This window comes from Cervus elaphus, chromosome 13, assembly GCF_910594005.1.
Source record: "Cervus elaphus chromosome 13, mCerEla1.1, whole genome shotgun sequence".
Taxonomy (NCBI): domain Eukaryota; kingdom Metazoa; phylum Chordata; class Mammalia; order Artiodactyla; family Cervidae; genus Cervus; species Cervus elaphus.
Window position 1 is genome coordinate 25650055 of NC_057827.1, and position 20923 is coordinate 25670977.

At 42.8% G+C, this 20923-nt stretch overlaps 1 protein-coding gene across 1 annotated transcript in view; it reads right to left on the minus strand.

The window, feature by feature from the left end:
* IQGAP1 (IQ motif containing GTPase activating protein 1) overlaps positions 1–19815 on the minus strand; it is a 100529-nt gene extending 80714 nt beyond the window's left edge. Inside the window, exons 1-2 of the mRNA XM_043922676.1 lie at positions 19657–19815; positions 17575–17674 (exon numbers count right to left, since the gene is read on the minus strand). Coding sequence (XP_043778611.1) covers positions 17575–17674; positions 19657–19711 — 155 coding nt within the window. The 5' untranslated portion in view covers positions 19712–19815. The remainder of the gene's footprint in view (positions 1–17574; positions 17675–19656) is intronic.
* Between the last annotated feature and the right edge of the window lie 1108 nt (positions 19816–20923).

The window sequence follows — 20923 nt, forward strand, 5'->3', positions numbered from 1 at the left end:
CAAAAGGCACCTCTGTCCATGAACTCTCCTACCATCTACCACTGGAAATAATCTCTTCTTCCTCCAAACTTCCTCTAGACTTTCTTAACTCTGTATCTCTTTACCTCTTAACATTATTTAAGAAGGTAAGGGTAGAATCCTTTTCTGACTTCTATTTGAAGCATGGTGCTCAGTAAATAACTGCTGAATGACACAAACTGTTCTTTCTGTCTTGCTTGAGGACCACAGTCCTGGTCTCAATGATTAATACAATCAAATAATGAAAGAAACAAGAAACAACCCTAAACCCTCATCATCATCAACAATGAAATTCTCTTAACCACCAGAGCCCCCCTATTCCACACAACTTTTCACCAATTCAATGGAACAATATTCTGAGCATCTACTTTGTGAAAAGCACTGTGGCAGGAGATGCTGCTGGACACCAAGAAGTGGAAAAAGACTCACCCCTAAAGGAGCACAAGAGAATAAGATGAACACACACAGTTTTGCTGTCCATTTCCTCCCATACTACTTCAGACTACATTGCAAAACTCAGCCATAAAAGAACCTCTTCCTTAGCTAAACCTTCACACATTAACTTTTTGCATCATTTCCAGGGCAACCTAGATTGCCCTGTGACATCAGTTAGATCTTCCATCCTTTGATGTTGAGTAATTTTTTAATAACTCTTCTCTTGTAGCTCGGTCGGTCAAGAATCTGCCTGCAATACAGGAGACCCAGGTTCAATTCCTGGGTCTAGAAGATTCCCTGGAGAAGGAAACGGCAGCTCATTTCAGTGTGCTTGCCTGAAAAATCCCATGGACAGAGGAGCCTGGTGGGCTACAGTCCACGGGGTCGCAAACAGTCTGACACAACTGAAGCGACGAAGCATGCAACATAACCATCCCAACTTTTTTAGCCAGGTCAAAAAATAAAATAAAATGAGCAATGGAATATTATCAAGTCATTCAAATTAAAAGCACCTTTTAATAATAGGAAATGGAAATAAAAACTATTTTAAGTAACTTGAGAAAGCCCTTAGGTTAGAACATAATCTTCCATTAACCGTTATACAGTCTGTACGTAAAAATCTGCGACATGCGTTTTCTCAAAGCAAGTTTTGGGAAATCTCTTCTTGTTACAAAGTTCTTCCTCATATTAAGCAGATTTCTATTGACAAGTTCTGTTCCTCTGGTACTGAACATGATAAATTGAAACCCTCTTTCATTTTTCAGGGATTTTTAAATAATGGCAGGCAAAACATACAGGTGAATAAATTCCTATACTGGAGGAGAGGTTGATCTTTTGCGATTCTATGATTCTGTGTTCCCTCTAAATTTTGTTTCCATATTAAGTGACCTCAGTCCTTTCAGTTACTCCCCAAGCACTGTAATCTCCATACTGTGCTGTGCTGTCACTCAGTCATGTCCGACTCTTTGGGACCCCATGGACTGTACCCCAGTGGGCTCCTCTGTCCGTGGGATTCTCCAGTCAAGAATACTGGAGTGGGTTGCCATGCCCTCCTCCAGGGGATCTTCCCGACCTAGACCTTTCTTAATGCTGGACATGCTCACTCAACATGCTCTAGTCCCAGAGCGATAACCAAGTCTCAACTAGCAGACGGACACTCACTGACTGGGCGTGGTTCCCCAGGGAAGGATCCTGATGTTCAGCAGTGTCTGCTGTGGGTACCTATCGAGGCCCCTCCTGAAGTACGGCCTCCAGAACAGAACCCGGCCTCAGGCAGCCTCTGACCCTTACAGAGGCTGGCAGAACCACCTCTTCCTTTGCTGTGTAGGTCACATTTCTACAGTGAGTTAACAAACATCTCATATGTATACCTGTGGCTGATTCATGTTGATGTATGGCAGAAACCAATACAATATTGTAAAGCAATTATCCTCCAATTAAAGAAAGAAAGAAAGTCAGCAGCTGCATTAGCTCCTAACATAAAAAAAAAAAATCTCAGGTCTGATTCATTTTGTTTTTCTTTCCACTAATCCTCTCCCTACTAATGCTACTTCTCTATCCTGTGTTACAGACACTCCATTTTTTGAACCCCAGCACAGGACGTCACAGTTACCATTATTAAATTTCATCATTACATTCAAGGTATTCTGAAAGCAAAATCTGTCATGTATTAACCATGTGCAGCGTATTAACCATTCCAGCAACTGAAGTTTGATCAATATACCACTAATGCATTCACAAGTCCAAACACAAATGTTTTACATGTAACATGCCCTAACAAGTTATCTTTGAATTAAAAATCTAGCTGTTCCTTTTTTTGAGCTACAATGTATATTAGATAGATTCACCATTTTTTAACCATTTTACATAATGGAGTTCAGTGGTTTTTAGTATATTCACAATGTTGTGCAACCACCATGACTATCTAATTCCAGAAAATTTCCACCACCCAGAAGGAACCTTACACCCATGAGGCAGTCACTCCCCATCGAGCAGCTCTTCTGGAATGATTTATTCAACTGGCTACAAATCTTAATCACATTACAGTCTAGTCCACATGTATCCAATCTGCAGAAGCATCACAAGACAAACTCTCAAATGCCTTACTGAAATCTAGACATTACTCTGCTTCTCTGATTCACCAATCTGAGGACCCTGTCCAAAAGGCAATGATGTCATGGTGACAAGGCCTTTCACAGGAAGTCCTGGTTGACTCCTAAGGATCCCTTCATTTCTTACCATAAGCCATGTATACATGCTTAGTCTCTCAGTCGTGGCTGATTCTTTGCAATGCCATAGACTGTAGCCTGCCAAGCACCTCTGTTCATGGGATTTCCCAGGCAAGAATACTAGAGTGAAGAGTCATTCCCTTCTCCAGAGGATTTTCCGGACGCAGGGATCGAACCCGAGTCTCCTGCACTGCAGTCAGATTCTTTACCGTCTGAGCCACCAGGGAAGCCCTCTATAATATATGACAGAACATATGCTATGGACTTTTGCCAGAGACTAGTTCACTAGACTAGAATTTGTGATATCCTCTCCTTTTTAATAACTAGTACATTTGCAGTTCCCCATTTTCAAAAACCACACTCCTGTTCTTCACAATGTCTTAAAGACCGATGGTGACAGTTCAGTAATTGTGCCTACCCAGTTCATACCATAATGTCTTTAGTTTAAGCTCTATAAACCAAGAACATGAGAACTCAATGAAGAAAGTAAAGAAACTACAGATAAAACATAAAACAGTTAAAAAGTGACCATCAACAGGTCTTGAATTCTTAATTGAAATAGTCCCTTGAATCCATTACTCTGAGAGAGAACACTGTTTCCCAAACAAGTACACCCTGGAACACTAGTCCTAAGAAAGACAATCTGTGAGGAAAGAATCTGATAGTAAACTAGGTTGGAGGAATATTGCCTACATGATCCTTGCCCTTGGAGATTCAGAATTTACAGCCCATGATAGTCTAACAGTCCACTAGTTACATAATCTGTTTAACTTGGTTTAATACAGTATTTCTGAAACATATCTGACCCCTAAACCCTTTCCTCCTTAATGTCACATTAATAGAATACACCTCAAAATAGTGATACAGAGGTTAGCTACACAGTTTTCCAAAGTTCCTCAAAACTGTACTCTCCTTTAACACAAAGAATAAATTGTGAGTTTTACAAGTTGATTCATACCTTCACAGTATACATACATGTCAAAGTTGTCCATCCAAAATCTGTTTTCTCAAGACCAACTTCATTACACTATTAACCTTTCTAACATAACACAACTTGCTTGAAAACTCTCTGGGAACTTCTAGCTAAATTTTCTAAGAGGACATTTAAGCCATATGTTGCAAAATTCTCAAAAGTTGAAATGCTTTATTCTGAAAAAAAAAAAAGAAAAGCTAAATCTCAATTCACAGACTAAAGAGTTTGGCAAATTCCAGAGCACTTTTCATGAGAGAGTCATTCTTGGTACTCACTGTCTAAGACTGGGGTCCTCAGCCCTGGGACCACAGACTGGTACTGGTCTGTAGCCCGTTAGGAGATGAGCAGCTGGCAAGCGAGTGAAGCTTCATCTGTATTTACAGCCACTCCCCATTGCTGTATCACCATCTAAGTTCCATCTCCTATCAGATTAGCATCAGCAGTAGACTCTCATCAGAGTGCCAACGCTACTGTGCCTGAATCAGCCCAAACCACCCCCTCTAACCCCCATCCGTGGGACCGATCCAGGGGCCAGTTCCAAAAAGGCTGGGGATGGCTGATTTAAGATACTATCCAAATACCATCTAGAGAAAAAGAGTTTTACGTCACTCTTTACACCAAAATAAATTCCGAACGGACCAAAGGGTCAAATGTTAAAATTCTTTACATCCTAAAAATACTTGAAGAAAGCCTGGGGGAATATTTTTGTATAGAGAAGGACCAAAGAGTCCCTTTAAAAATGATACAAAGTCATAAAGCTAAAAAACAAAAGCTTAGTAAAACCAAATATGTTTTTAAAATTCTAAATTATTTTAAACACCTTAAAATTGAAAGTTAAAAGACAGTATCCAAAGAGGGTCAACCTCTTCAATATAAAAAGAGCTCTCACATCAATAAGAGCAATAATAACACACTAGAAAAATGAGCAGGACTTCCCTGGTGGTCCAGTGGGTGAGAATCTGTCTGCCAATACAGGGGGCATGGGTTCAATCCATGGCCCAGGAAGATTCCACAAGCCTCGGAGCAACTAAGTCCGTGCGCCCTGCCTGTAGGGCCCTCGAGCCACAACTACCGAGGCCCAAGTGTCTGGAGCCTGTGCTCCGCAACAAAAGAAGTCACCGAAGTGAGAAGCCCATGCACAACTAGAGAGTAGCCCCTGCTCTCCACAACTAGAGAATACCTGCATGCAGCAGTGAAGACCCAGTACAGCCAAAAATAAACAAACAAAAATATCAAGCGTTTAAAAAAGAAGAAGAAAAACAGGCAAAGAATTCTGCCAAAACAGTTCACAGAAAAGGAAACAGAAAGGCTTTTAAACACATGTAAAGATGCTCAGCTTCACTCAGAGTTAGGCAATCTGAAAAAGAAACTGCAATTACAACACCATGTTCAACTATGAAAACAAACAAACAAACAAAAAAAGTACTCTATGTTAGTTAAATCATAGGGAAAGCAGTCCTCTCATATATCACTGATGTACATATAGTCTGGTACAACCTCCAGAGAGAGCAGACTGACAATATTTGTCTGTAGAGTCAAAACTACGGTTTTTCCAGTAGTCATTTACAGATGTGATAGTTGGACCATAAAGAAGGCTGAGCACCAAAGAATTAATGCTTTCAAACTGTGGTGTTGGAGAACTCTTGAGAGTCCCTTGGACAGCAAGGAGATCAAACCAGTCAAACCTAAAGGAAATCAACCCTGAATATTCATTGAAAGGACTGATGCTGAAGCTGAAGCTCCAATACTCTGGCCACCTGAGTCCAAGAGCTGACTCACTGAAAAAGAGCCTGATGTTGGAAAAGATTGAAGGCAGGAGGAGAAGGGGATGACAGAGGATAAGATGGTTGGATGGCATCACTGACTCAATGGACATGAGTTCGGGAAAACTCTGGGAGATGGTGAAAGACAGGGAAGCCTGGCATGCTGCAGTCCATGGGGTCACAGAGTCGGACAGGATTGAGCAACTGAACAACAAAACGTGGCTATTCCCACTGACTTAGAAACTCTACCGTAGTACAATGTAACCAATGCAGTACTTCAACTAATGTACTGGGGCTTCCCTGGTAGCTAAGTGGTAAAGAATCCACCTGCCAAGGAGACTCAAGTTCAATCCCTGGGTCAGGAAGATCCCCTGGATGAGGAAATGGCAACCCACTGCAGTATTCTTGCCTGGGAAATTCCATGGACAGAGGAGCCTGGCGGGCTACAGTCCATGGGGTCACAAAAGAGTCGGACACGGCTTAATGACTAAAATAAAAAACAAGCCAATTTGGTTTAGATCATAGATTTGAGCCTAGATAGTCAAACTCCACCAGCACCTTGCAGGTGTGTAGCTTCCTATCTTAAGCAACTGTTAATGAAGGAGAGAGGAAATTAAATCGCATGGGATAGCACTGGGCTGGGGGAGGCGGGGTTATCTGCCTGTACATGATCATTGTCTTTAAAGATAAAGAATCACTTGGAAGAGATCAAAAGTGGATATGTGCATCCTCATCGTGTCAGACTCTGCGACACCATGCACTATAGCCCTCCAGGCTCCTCTGTCCATGGAATTCTGCAGGCATTAATACTGGAGTGGACTGCCATTTCTTCCTCCAGGGGAATATTCCCAACCGAGGGATCAAACCCGCATCTCCTGCACTGCAGGCGGATTCTTTACCGCTGAGCCATCAGTAAAGCCCAGGTGATAGGAGACCAGATTATCTTTGTAAATCAGTTAGGCAATGAGAGTAGCTTGAATATGGGAGGTGGCAGTGAGGATGGGGTGAGCTGACAGAAATAGATGGGGTGTGGGTGTGTGTGCACTCATGTCTGCACACGTATGTATTAAAACAACAATAAAAAACTGCATCAATTAGACCTGAAAGGTGACAGGAAAAAAAAAAATGTAATTTCTAGGTTTGCCTAACTGAATGTCTAGTAGAGCTGGCAAGTGAGGTTGAGAAAGAAGGTAAACTGGAAGAGGGATGATTATAAATTCATCTTTGTAAGTTCTTGGGTTTGGATTTTTTTCTTTTTAATATCCATGGAGAGGTGTGGGTCCACAATCCCTTATTCCAATATTTAAAATTCAAGGTTCCTTGAAAATCAAATGATTTGTTCTCATAAATCTGTAGCAACTTGTTTAGCAATAAAGTGATCTCAAACAAAACCAAAAAAAAAGAAATTCCACTTCTAGAAACACATCCTACAACACTTGTAAGTGCAAGATGGCAGCCATACAAAGTAGCTAACTACACCACTACCGATGAGAGTAAAAGCTGGGAGGGATACGTCCACTGATAGGTTAAATCCATGCACTGGAAAACCATGCAACTGTGAAGGGGAAAAAGAAACAAATGAAGCACTATAATGTATTCAGCCAGAATATATTACAAGATGCAAAGAAGAAAGTATAGTGTTATCACTTCTACACAAGGAAACAAAAGTGATTTTGCATATACGGAGAAGATCTGGGTGCCTGGGAAACAAGACTAGGCAGGCAGACTTTTTTTTTCTTTACTGAATATCCTAGCAGAGCTTCTGAATTAAGTATCATGTCCCTATACTACCTGTTTTTTAAGTGATTAATAGTAAAAGTGTAATTATAAAAAGTTAAAGACCAAATTTGCCAACACCTTTGTGGGTATTCTTGAGTTTTTAAAGGAAAACCCCCAAAGTCAAGCCACTGTCTAGCACAAGCTCGTCAAACTAGCAATGACTAAGCAGCACTGTCCAAAGAAACAACATAGTGATAAGTCTTCGGGGCAGGAAAACATCATGCTTTGGTAGTCATGGAAGTGATAAGTAACTTTTGTCTCCTTTCAGCTGTTTTAAACTTTATCTGAGATGCATGTTATTTGTAATAAAATGATCTGCTACACCAGAAGATTTTTTCAATTCAATTTTTTTTTTTTTTGACTGCTCTACTCGGCTTACCAGATCCTAGCTGTCCCACCAGGGATTAGACCCTCGCTCTCGGCAGTGAAAGCATAAAGTCCCAACCACTGGACCACCAGGGAATTCCCTTACATTTTATATTTATATCATTTTTCTATTTTTAATGATCATAGGTTTTTTTCCCTTTCAGGTTTTCTAAATGTGCCCCATTCCCTCTTTTTATACTTCAGTTTCTCCGCTTCAATTTTTAGGAACACTAACTAAGCCATTTCAAGGAAACAGTCTTAGTTTTTTATGTTGCTGATTAATGATCCCTAGCAAAAGGCTGATGCTTTCTACCTTACGGATAAACACCTATCACAACAATAGTATTTCCTTCCATTGCAAAAGCCTCACAATTTTTCTTAAATCCAGAGTCCTCTGAGTCCCCAGACTTCTAGCCCGACAGAAGCCAAGCCCTGGGCTGGCAGCCGCCTCTCTGATGCTCCTTCTGCTTCTCGTTAGGATTTCCAGTGAGTCAACAGGAAGGTATTCGGAGTAAGGAAGAAATAGAGGCCTGGAGACAGGCCTTTCCTCCACCCACAACACCAAAAAATACAATTCTTGCCAAACTGTCCAAGGCAATTTCCAATGCCACTCCTGTCTGCATGAGGTCACTATTGAAAAAATAAGCAACTGGGAAGGAGGAAAGCTTTTCTGAGCTGAACTGAGAAGAGGTGCTGGGTTAGGAAGAAGAAAACTAACCAGGCCCTCTCTCTAGTCTCCCTAGAGCTGCTGTATGCAACCATGGGACCTCTACTGCGTCCACTTCCAATCCCGAGAGGCCATCTTAGTGAGCAGGAGTTAGGTCAAAAAAGTTAAACAGACACAAGTTTATCACAGACCAGTTATGTCTCTTGTTGTTGCTGTTTAGTCACTCAGTGGTGTCTGACTCTTCGCAACCCCATGGACTGTAGCCCACCAGGCTCCTCTGTCCATGGGATTCTCCAGGCAAGAATACTGGAGTGGGTTGCCATTTCCTCCTCCAGGGCATTTTTCTCACTCATGGATCAAACCTGAGTCTCCTGAATTGGCAGGCAGATTCTTTACCACCGAGCCTCCAGGGAAGTCCCAAGTTATGTTTCTAGACCCCTGTAAAAAATCACTTAGCTTAATGTTTACTGCATTCCTTATAAGCATGCAGGCACAAATTTTTCCTCAATCAAGAGTCAGCAGTTACTCATGTATGCCTATCATGATCTTTAGCTTTGTAAGAAAAAGCATACTAGGCAGAGTCCGACAATTTGTTAGACGCAAAAATACATGAGACAAATACAGAGACCACCTATATGAAGCAGGTAAAAGAGACTGCAATGAGAAGCTAGAAACAGCTCATGTTCCCTCACCCACCTGACACCAGGAAGCTGTTTAATGTCTGGGAACTAGCTGACTGAATTGTGGACTTAAACGTTGCCCCTTCAGTAGAGGCTGACAGCGGTAGTGATAGTGTCACACAGAAGTGGGCTTGAGTTCCACAGATAGTTACGTGACCTTGAAATATGTGATACCAACTTATTTTTGTCCCTCTTTAAAATAAAAACAATGCCTATCTCACTGTAATGTTGTATGTAAGGAGATCAAACCAATCAATCCTAAAGGAAATCAACCCTGAACATTCATTGAAAGGACTGATGCTGAAGCTCCAATACTTTGGCCACCTGATGCGAAGAGTCAACACATTGGAAAAGACCCTGATGCTGGGGAAGACTGAAGGCAAAAGGAAAAGAGGGTGGCAGAAGATGAGATGGTTAGATGGCATCACTGACTCCATGGACATGAATTTGAGCAAACTCTGGGAGACACTGAAAGACACGGGAGCCTGGCATGCTGTGGTCCATGGGGTTAGAGAGAGTTGGAGATGACTTAGCATCTGAACACACAACATACCATCATTCTGCTTAATTACTGGCAACTACTGTTGCTGGCATTAGATTTTGAAGCACAAATGGTTCGGCAGTGAGAGACTGGACCAGGGAAAAGCAAAGGCTTTGGAGTCTCACCAAGCCTGGAATCTGGATCTATCACTTAAAGAGATGGTGAGTCAAGCTCTCTGCACTTTGTTTTCTTTTCTGTTAAATGTAGATAAGAATAAGCACCTCACGTGACTTCAAGCACAGCTAACTAGACAACACATATGAAGGGCTTAGCACAGTACCCAGTATATGATGAGTGCTGAATAAATGGTACTGATGATGATGATGATGAAGAGGGAGAGGGGGGAAGACACTGGCAAACAGAAAATATTGTATATCATGCTGTCCATGCAAACCGCAGGGTTGGTTTTTGGTTTGGGCGGTGGGGGTTGTTTTGCTACCTCTTAGCTGGTGTAAAGGTATCTGAAGTATTAAAGTTTCTACAATAAAACACTGAAAAAAGTTAATTCTTCCTATCACACAGTTAAAAGAAAAAAATTTTAAACATTCAGATTTAAGCAAGTAGATTTTCCCTTCAACATAAACCCTTTAACCAGATTTTTTCATTTATATATTTAAGATTTTTTGGTTCACACACAGTCAAAGTACGGGGATCAATGAGATTATGAGGTCTTTCAGAAGAAAAATCAAATGGCAGGGTCTTTTTTCGATCAGGTAGGCAACGGAACGTCTGCATTCATGTGGCACTTCACTCAGCTTGCTCAGATACGGTCTCTAGGCAACCAAGTCCCAACTTAAACAAACAACCCCAGTCGCATGAATCACTTCCGGATGGTCTCACTTTGCCTACCAGCCCTTTCTTACACAAATACTTCCTGTGAAAGGGTTTACTTAGCAGCCCCAGATGGAAACAGCCATGCAACCATCAAATACCTCACAGTTTAAAAATATTCGAAACAGATCCTTCTACCATCAGGTATCCCCAAATTGCTAAACTGTGAAACAGAAGGAATCATGCAGAAATTAAGAGACAAAGTATCATGCAAAGCCAGAAAATCACATTCCTAAAACATGCCAACTTAGGCCTTCAAGTATATTTTTACTGTTTCTTAAATTGGGAACATCAAGACATATGAACAATTGCTGCTTTGACATCTAAGGCCAGAGAAATATGTCAGATGAGGTCAAACTAACTGCCCAAGACTTAACCCAACCAAACTTTCCTAACCTTGACTGGCGAACAAACCGGTTAACACCAATTTCCTGTGGTCTTAACCACTCCAATACTTACTGAAAATATGGGGAACTGGTAAAGTAACCAACTCTTGGCTACAAACTCCTTTTTTCCACCTGCAAAGGATCCTAAATCACACTATTTAGTGATACATACAGGATCCTTTTCAGGTAGAAAGAAGGAGTTTGTAGCCAAATCAGAGACCTTTTGATCTATTAACAATAGTAGAGAGGGAAAAGGAGTTAGTAGGCCAAAATGAACACTGCAACAGGACAAAGCAACCACCATTAACAGACTCAAAGAGGAAAAATCAAGATGGCAGAAAACCAAGTTAGTGAAACAGAAGATTTAAACAAACAAGATCAGCCATAAGACACTGAGATATCTAACCTACCAACAGGCACCCCCAAGAAAGACTACTAAATTAGAACCAATTATTAAAGGTATAACAATTTCCAAGAGCAAAAATAAACAAAAAAGATATGAAGATATAAGTTGAGAAGTGTCTCCGCATTCAAGGCAAAATTACTAAGCCAGTATCAACTGTAATATGTAACATGAGGACACTTTATAAGAAGTAAGAACCTTACAAGTTCCAAATTGTGAAATAGTATTTTTAAAATGTTACTTGTCTTGGAGCTAAAAATCAAGCTAGCTTCAAATGTTGTTTCTAAATAACAAATACAAAAAATGAAGTCATACATTTCTCTAAGAAAAATGAAATACAGTTCACCATAACAGAATAATAAGCCTAGAAAATAACTATATGTAATTCAATATATGACATAGTAGATATCAATTGCTAATACATAGTATAAAGATTATTTTTAAATATCAGAATGATTTAGAAACATGAAATTTAAAGACTTAGATGCCTAAAAAATTAAATCACTAAATCATAGAAAAGCTAACAGAAAACTTCAAATTTTAGCAAAGCCTTACAGAAATTAAACTAGATAGCAGAAATTGCAAAAAGATTAACACTTAAACTACATAAAATTTAAAACTTCCATACAGTGAAAGAATAAAATGGGAAATCAAGAGAAAATATAGCAATACGACAACCTGATACCCATAAGAAAGCTTCCAAAAATCAACAATATAACTCTAGAAAACAAATGCCATTGATAATTTGCAAAATAAAACAAACAATAAACAAATATATGGGAAAACGTTTAATCTTTTCAGAAATCAAGGCAATATAACTTTGGAATAAACCTAAATAAACTACAGACATCATGTACCCAATGAAAATAGTAATTAAGACAGCAATTACAAATTCTAAATTTCTTTACTGTCTGAGCCACCAGGGAAGCCCAAAATTTGTGATTACCACTATCTAAAAATTATATACTTGGACACTTTTCCCTTTTTCTTTCTTCTTTTTTCAATCAAGAGATAGAACCTGGGCCCTCCGCAGTAAAAGTGCAGAGTCTTAAACACTGGACCACCAGGGAATTCACAGTTTTTCCTTTTTCTTAATCCATTCCTTTTTCATTATAAAATTCATGATCATTGTAAAAAGCATTTTGTTGCTGCTGCTGCTAAGTCACTTCTGTCGTGTCCAACTCTGTGCCTTAGAAGGCAGCCTACCAGGCTCCCCCGTCCCTAGGATTCTCCAGGCAAGAACACTGGAGTGGGTTGCCACTGCCTTCAAAAAGCATTTTAGGTATATGGAAAAGCATTATGTAAAAAGGAAAAGTCTTCTCACACCCTCCAATACCTAGAAGTATCCTCTTGTTCTTTCAGACAACAGCTTAAGAATGAAGAGAAAAAACTAGAGCTACCAACCTTGAGAATCTTGAAAGTACCCAGAAAATTCCCTGGAAAAGTTTATGAATGCCTCAGCGTCTTCATATTAAATCTGCTTTTCCCCAAGGACCAGGATAAAGAATACGTCTATTGAGTTCCTACTGTACTTCACACTGTGCCAGGCACGTAACACTCACTCAACCCCCTAAAGTGCACAGCATTCTGCAAAGTGCAAACTTGGGCTCTGCCCCCCAAGGTTAAGAAACTTGCAAGACCAGAATCAGACTCACACCTGCCAAAACTGAAAGTCCTCATTCTTCACACTTCGAGTATTTCAACAGTCAAGATTTTCAAAGATGCTTTATTCAGGCTTTTAAAATGTGTTTTACTTAATTATAAGTATTATGAGACTATGGTCATATGACATGACTCTTCTTAGTAATCACAACAGCTAATAACTAGTAGACTGCCTAATTTATACCAGATTACTGTCCACATTTCTCAAATTGTAAATTTACTAAATGGCTCAGCTACACTGTAGGCAAGGTTTATGTGGCCTAGCCGGGAACATATCTGCTGATTTGTAACATTGTAATAATATGAAAAAGCACTCTTAGTTTGAATCAGTTTTATCACTTTTAAACAGCAACACACTTCTTACCATGGAGTCTGTCCAAGGCAGTTGCACTAGGTCAGTTTCAGAAAAAATGAGACTTTCATCTATGTCACCATTTTAAGAACAAATCCCGCCCCATACTTCTCCTTGATAATCATAAACACATGAACGCATCCAGCTTGTACTTCGAAAGTACCACTACAAAGCTACATTTATTGTGGCCTCTTAGTCACACTGGGCCTCATCAAACAATTAAATTTGTTTTCTCATCTGTGAAAGGAGAGCTTGGGTCAATCTAAAAATTACCCTCCCCAATCTCTAAGTGATATTCCTCCCTAAGGGAATTCTCCAAGCTGGTGGGCAAGCTTCTAGTTAAACGCCTTTAATTTCTCTTTTCATGATAGCAGTGTACCAGCCTAGATACATCCAGATGTAACTGGAATTCTGATCCCACTTACAGGAAAGGCGATCTGGAAAATATTCAATGCCAGCAACAAAGACATACATACATACAAAAGAGAATTTGTTCTCAAGGACTGATTTCTTTGCAAGATACTTTTTCAACGCCCCTAAATTACAGAAGGTAAAGTGCTTCTATTTAGTGTTACACTCTTGTTAACATCACATGGTTTTTGACAGTCTCCAACCAGCCACAGCCTTCACTTTCCCCACTTTGGGGGAGCGGGGGAGGAGTTGCTCTGCTCCCTGACTTAAGCAAGAGGAAGGAGACCCATGACGGGCTCAGAAGGGTGTATGGGCAAGCCTCTGAAAGAAGGAATCCTAAACTGTCAAACTTGGGGAAATGCTGGAATTAGCCTTCTTCCTGCGACCTTAAACCTAACTGGATCTCCTCCCATTTTTAGTCCTACTCATTCCTTCTCCTCCCCTGCAGAATATTACATTCCCTTCTCAGTTCTTTTCACCTGAACCTTCTGATCTTTCTATTACTGAACACTTACCACATCTCATATATTTAAACCTCACCTCCTTCAAACTGAGTGAAAAATGCTCTTTATCTCTACTGTACAACTGCTGCTAAGCCAAAACAAATGTAAAGCCCAATCAGAACAGGCAATAGGATAAAAATGAGCCCATATTTAAGCATAAATACAGAATGTAAGAAGTCTCACTTAATAAAAAGCCCTTGGTCTGCTCTGTAGCCCTCAGCATAAAACTCGATGACACTGCATTAGAACACTAACTTAATTTCCGTATTGAAACTAGAGGAAAGCAGAATCTCTGTAGTTTCTATTTCCCAACCATGCCCAGAGTGTACACTTGTAGAGGATCACTCCTAAACTTTCCCACTTAACCTTTCAGGTTAAGCTCACAACACGCTCTCACTTATTCTCCACACATACTCTCACCTACACTCCCTGTTTACATGCTCTCTCCCTCCACACGCTCTCCTCTCTTCCCACAGCAGCGCTGCGGCGGGTACAGGAGAAAGCAGAGTGCCCCGGGACACACAACACAACGGGGCCACTGTGCTATAAGGTGGGGCTACTAGAGGGAGGGGCAGCAGCATTATAAATAGAACTAAAGAGGGGAACCTTTTCTCCCCTGGATCTCTCTGATCTTTCTTCCTGGCCTTGGAGTGGGCGTAAATTCCAGACCTTGGGACTCCTCCAAACTGGGAGGGGCAGAGGTTATGAAGGAAACAGGATGGGGCCAATCCAAAGAGGCAAAAAGGACTTGTGCCAGAGGTGCCTGGGCAGCACACAAGGAACATACAGCCCAGCTCACCAGGGCAGGAGACGCTGCCGCTGCTAATAACTGAAGCTGCAGCTAATAAGGAAGAGCGTGTGATCTGCCTGTGGCACACCTCGGACACTCTAGGGGTGGCAGCAGCCTCAATGGGTGGCCAGCAGGTATCCCAGTCTCCTTTTTTCAGCACAACATCCCCAGGCTTCTTGTCCTAGCCCTCTTTCGGTGTAAAGTCTAAAGAGGTGCTTCAGAAGTTGATAATCTAATCAAAGCTTTAAACAACAAAAACTACTGCATCCAGATCTTCTGTAACTGCCTCCATAAAATAAACCAGGCACATTTCCTCAATGTGGGGCCAAAGCGCAGAGTGTACAAGGACAAAAAGCCACTATTATGCTCTCCCCTATAGCCAAAAGCATGAAAAATCAAGACTGTCTCAAACGTCTCACCGCCTTCATCACTCCCTAAGTATGCAGAAGCACCCAACTGAAAAACGTCCCAGGAGATCATGGCTCCTGGATGGATTTTAAAGGAAATGGGAGCCTTTTTTATTCAAGAAAAAAAAAAAAAAACACCACCACCTGCCAGAAAAGAACATGCTCTGGAGTAGAGGGAAATGAAATGCCTTCCTAGTGCAGCATTTGAAGAAGAAAATGTGATAAAGAACACCATCCTAGTCAGGCTATTGTAATCTAGTGTAAGGGAGAGTTCTAAAATGTGATTTTCAATCTCATTTCTCTACTAGGGGGGACCATGAGAACCATTTTGCTGTTGTTGTTTAGTCACTAGGTCGTGTCTGACTCTGCGATCACAGGGACTGTAGCCTGCCAGTCTCCTCTGTCCATGAGATTCTCCAGGCAAGAATACTCGAGTGGGTTGCTATTTCCTTCTCCAGAGGGATCTTCCCGAGCCAGGGATTGAAACTACGTCTCCTGCATTGGCAGTTGGATTCTTTACCACTGAGTCACTAGGAAAGCCCAATCAGAACCATCAGGAGTTTTTAAAATATATAGTTATCTGGACCTTCTAGCCCAGATCTAATAAACCAGAATCTCTGCGGTAAAGTTCAAACAGCCACATTTCTTAAGCTCCCGTGACAATTCTGACATACACAGCTGGTTAAAAACCACTGTTTAAAATGACAGAAACTATTCTTCAATCAAGAAAACTGCACATGGCCATGGACATTCAGACCTCAGTTTCCTTACTGAAATGAGATGGCTGAACTAGATAAGCTGAACTGGGGACTTCCCTGGGCAGTTCAAGGGTTAGGACTCCAAGCTTTCACTGCCAAGGGTGCAATTTTGATCCCTCATCGGGGAACCAAGACCACACAAGCCACAAGCATGGCCAAATTAAAAAATAATAATAGTGGAACTGGATTAGTGGTCGCAAGGGAATGTTAACTAAAATACCCTCTTTTAAAAAGGGAATTTTACTGTGCAAATCCAATATTAAAAGCAGAAACATTTTAGACAGGGGAAGGAAGATAGGTTGGGGCCCCCTCTCTCATCCACAGGTCACCTCAACAAAGACACCAAGTCTTCACAGGGCAAAAGGTGGTCTTTCACATCAGCTACAGCTTTCAAATTCTTTACCTTCCACAACTAGATCTAGTCCGTAATTTGAGTAACAGAGGACTTAATGTTTTTGTTCCTTACAAACTCTGCATGAGAAACACTCCCCTTCCTAATAACATATTCACCTCCTTCCATTTAGCCTTCCACTTAGAAAAACAAGTGTTATTACCATTCTCTCCACCTAAATCATCATTAATCCCCTCTCAGCTCCCCCAGTCTCAGGCAAGCCCAGATTCAAGAAGATGCATCAAATGCATATTAGAGGTAACCCCAGGAATAGAAAGAAGGAGAATGGGATCAGGGAGGAACACAAAGGGGACTCCAACTGTGCCTTTTTAGAGCAAGGGGGCATATCTGAAGGACTGACATTTGCTAGTTTTGGAATACATGATGTTTGCTGTATTGTTCTCTGGACTTTCCTGTAGTGTTTTAAAATTTTCAAAATTAAAAAGGCAAAACAAGACAAAAAAACTCTTGTTTATTAGCACCCTTTGAAAAATCCTGGATTTTCATTAGACTTTAACCACAAAACCTCTCATTTTCCCTTGCTGGCCTTTTCCACCAAAGCTCACTTATAGGATACATGATCTGTAATTACATCTATCTACCCCGCAATCTTGCAAAAAAAAAAAAAACAAGCACCAGAACAAAAGAAATGAACTACTGATAGTAAATCGACACTCTAAAACCACAAGGTCTTGGAGCATCTGAAAATGGAAAACATCAGTTGCACATTAACTTCACAAAGAAAGCAGATGACACTGCCTTTGGTAAACAGTCTTTGAATATTGCCAAATGGATGGAGATACACCCAGAGCACTACCAAGGGGAAAACGGACCCAATTCACACATAAAGCAAAATCAGTAAATAACCAGTGAAATATTAAGGCCTCAAACTTGAAACCTTAAAAATGCTTTCCTCCCATATAACTGGTAGTGCCCAAAACATGCACCATAAGCATAAAACTGAACAACACAAACCTGGAAATTCTTCAGTATACATAAGTGCCCACTGGACACGACTGAAGAGAATGAACAAAGTGTCCCTCAGACGGTTTCATGATAAACTACAAATCAAGACTACTTGCTCCTATGAAAAAAATATCCTAGCTATACTTATTCCTTCAAACGACCTGCCTCCCACAGTCACACCTACAACATACTCAATGAGATCTTTATCTTTGTCCCCACAGTATCAGCTCCTTTCTCCCAATCTTCTCTCCAGCCAAGCTTTACCTCTTTGCTTCTTCCAAATGACAAAGGTATTCGTAGGCCACATTCTGACGTCTCCTCTCATCCATCTCCTCTGCAGTAAGTCTCTCATTATCCAGGACAGCTAAAACATAAAAGAAAGAATGTAAGCGCAAGACTCTGTAACCCTTCCTGAGCGATGAAAGAATGCCACAGCATCAAATTCCTGCTGGTCACCTGGAGAGTTAGGGTAACGTGTGGATAGCCAGGTGTAATATAATGACTTTCCTCAGATAGGAACCATTTTTCAATTGTTATATATTCATCTTAGTATTACTTAAAAGTACAATATTATGTACTTTTAAGTACAATAACATATTGTACAGTTGTTACAGTTGTTCAGTTGCTAACTTGTGTCCGACTCTTTCAACCTCAGGGACTACAGGCCGCTAGCCTCCTCTGTCCATGGGATTCTTCAGGCAATAATACTGAAGTCAGTTGCTATTTCCTTCTCCAGGGGATCTTCCTGACCCAGGGATTGAACCCACGTCTCCTACAGTGGCAACCTGGGACACCCCCAATATTATGAACATGTACTATATGTACTATATGACTTGAGATTTTGGTCCAAATTTGTGCTGATCTATCCGCCAGACTCTCAATCCAGAGCACTTCATGCTTTTTCACTTTTTTATTAATCACTAAAGCCAGCAATCATTGAGACCTAAGTGGCAGTAATTGTACTGTGCATTTTACATGCATTCTCCCATGGGAAGCTCCACAACAATCCTGTGATTATCAAATGATTTACAAATGAGGAAACTGAGGCTGAGTGATATTTGCCCCAAGGCTAATAAATGATGGGGGCCTATATTCAAACCCAGGTGGTCTGTATCAAAAGCCCCTAAGATTAACTTCAAAGCAACCTGCTTCCTTTATAGGCATCCAGGATACAGAAAAAATGCCTAAGTGCTGGGGCTGGCATTCAATGCCTTTCCCAATTTAGCCGCAACTACTTTTGGTAACTCTTCCCCCCACCACATCCACTGTGTACTCCACACAACTCAGGAGCCAACACACACAGCGCTCTTCTCTTCCCTAACTTAGTTCACGCTCTTCCGCTTCACCTTCATGTCTTGCCCCACCCTGCCCTGTCACAATGCACAGCATCCTGCAAGGCTGTGTTCGAATGTCCCATCTGTGCTCCTACTGCCTTCCCCAAACCCCTCCTCTTCATCCACATTACCTTTTAAGCCTGGTTGGTTCACATGACATATTTATCTCTATCCCTCCTTATTAACATTAGATAGTTACACCTGTCTGCCTCCCTGATTAAAACGTTCTTTGAAAGCAGGGTCTGGTCTTACTCAGCTTTAACGTCACAAATTTGACATAATACTTCGCACAAAACTGTCGAGTGAAATTAGCCAAAAACACTATTCTCAGAATATCAAATAAAATCGGAAACCTCAAGACTCCAAAAGGCCCTCCTTTGGCCAGCGGTAACTATTCCACCTGCAGTTCAGTGATGTCCCAGGGCAGGGACAGAAAATGAGATTCGGAAAATGAGGAAGTCAGAGGTAATGTTTCTTTTTTTCTTTTTTGTGTCTTCACTTTTGAAATCCTGTCGAGGGAACTAAGCCCGAGAAAGCTGAAGTGACTTGCCCAGGGCCGCACCTCTCAGCTAGCCTGGGGCCGGGCAGGTCTGGACCCTGGATGTACCCGCAGGCAGCGCTCGGGCAGCGCCTTCCCGCGAAGCCAGAGCAGAGCCCGCGTCTCGGGGCTCCGGTTCCCGGGACACGCCCTGCACCGTCCTCCTGCCACCTCACCCTAGGCCGTCTCCCCAATCTCGGTCGAGCTGGGCGGCAAGAGGCGCTGGGTGGGGCCCTCCGGCCGCAGCGCCCGGGACCAGGCGTGGGGGCGGCCGGGGTCCTCCCCGCCGCCTCGGACACCGAGGGGGCGCGGGATGGGGGCCTCGCCACCCGCCACCCCGTCGCACCGGCTCTTCCGGGTCCGCACGGCCCACAGCCGCCCTGCCCCACCCGCCCGGTCAGCCCCCCGGGAAAACGGCGCCGGGGAGACGGAGAGCCCTCCCCGGGACCCCCGCACCGCGAAGCCCACACTCACAGCCATAGTGCGGCCGAGCCACGCCCAGTCCGTCAACCTCGTCCGCGGAGGACATGGCGGCCGAGCCCGGGTCTCTGCTCAGGAAGCGGCGAGACCTTGGAGGCGCGGGCGGCGGCGGCGGCAGCTACTGCACAGTGAGCGGGCTGCCCTGGTCCCCGAGGCTCCGCCCCGCGCCGCCGGCCCCACCCGCGGGCCCCGCCCCAGCGTCCCCGCCCCAGCGTCCCCGCCCCAGCGTCCCCGCCCCAGCGTCCCCGCCCTGCCGCGCCGACAGGAGAGGGCGGAAGGAGGCGGGGCCTGAGCCTCCCGGCTCCGCCTCTGGCCCCCTCCCTGCACCCACAACGCCCTCTGGAGGCGGAAGGAAGAAGGCGGAGCCTGCCCGCCAGCCCTACTCGCTGGCAGCTCCTCTCGACAGGGAAGACCCGCCCGGGCCTTGGATCTTTGCCCTCGCCGGCCGCCGCCCTATCCGCGCCACTTATCAAAATGCCGCCAGTGTCTGTAGCCTGACACAAAAAACGTGGGCATCTTCCGTTCCCCTTCCCGCCTAACCAAATTCTTCTGCACCAAAAGGCTCAAGGAAGGCCTCATTTGAAGTGGCCCAGTGTGTTCCTGTGGACACATGCAGGACCCAAACTGCCTTAAGGGGCCGCACACACTGGCAGTCGAGACTTCTCCCAGATTTCGTCAGGTCTTCCAGATTCGCCAGCTGTCGCTGGAGTTGAACTGCTTAACCTCTCTAATATCTGAGAAGTGGATGCTAAAGCCGGAGTGTTGTGTTTGTCCAGATTTCCTTTCCCCTAGATTCATTGCCACTGTTTTTTGCAAGTTCTTCCTTTTAGGGGACTCTTTACCTTTTTAGGAGTGCCTCCTCTCCTTGCAGCTTGTGGCCAGCCCTTAAAATATTGGTATGCAACGGAATTCTGTCCTCAGCTCTTTTCAGTTTTTTCTTTGCCCATATTTTTTCTGAATAACTTTATGCACGTTCACCTTAAATTGCTGAGGAGTCGTAAACATGTATCTCAGACCAGACTTCCTAGAAGCCCCAGTTCAGTATTTTCAGCTGTGTAGTGGACATTTTAACCTATGAATCCGGCAGACACTTAGGGTCGAACCCTGACCCTGCTCCTGTTATAATCCCTATTGTGTATGCCCAGTCGCTCAGGCTTGTCCCACTCTTTGTGACCCTATGGACTGTAGCCTACCAGGCTCCCCTGTCCATGGAATTCTCCAGGCAAAAATACTGGAGTGGGTTTTCATTTCCTCCTCCATG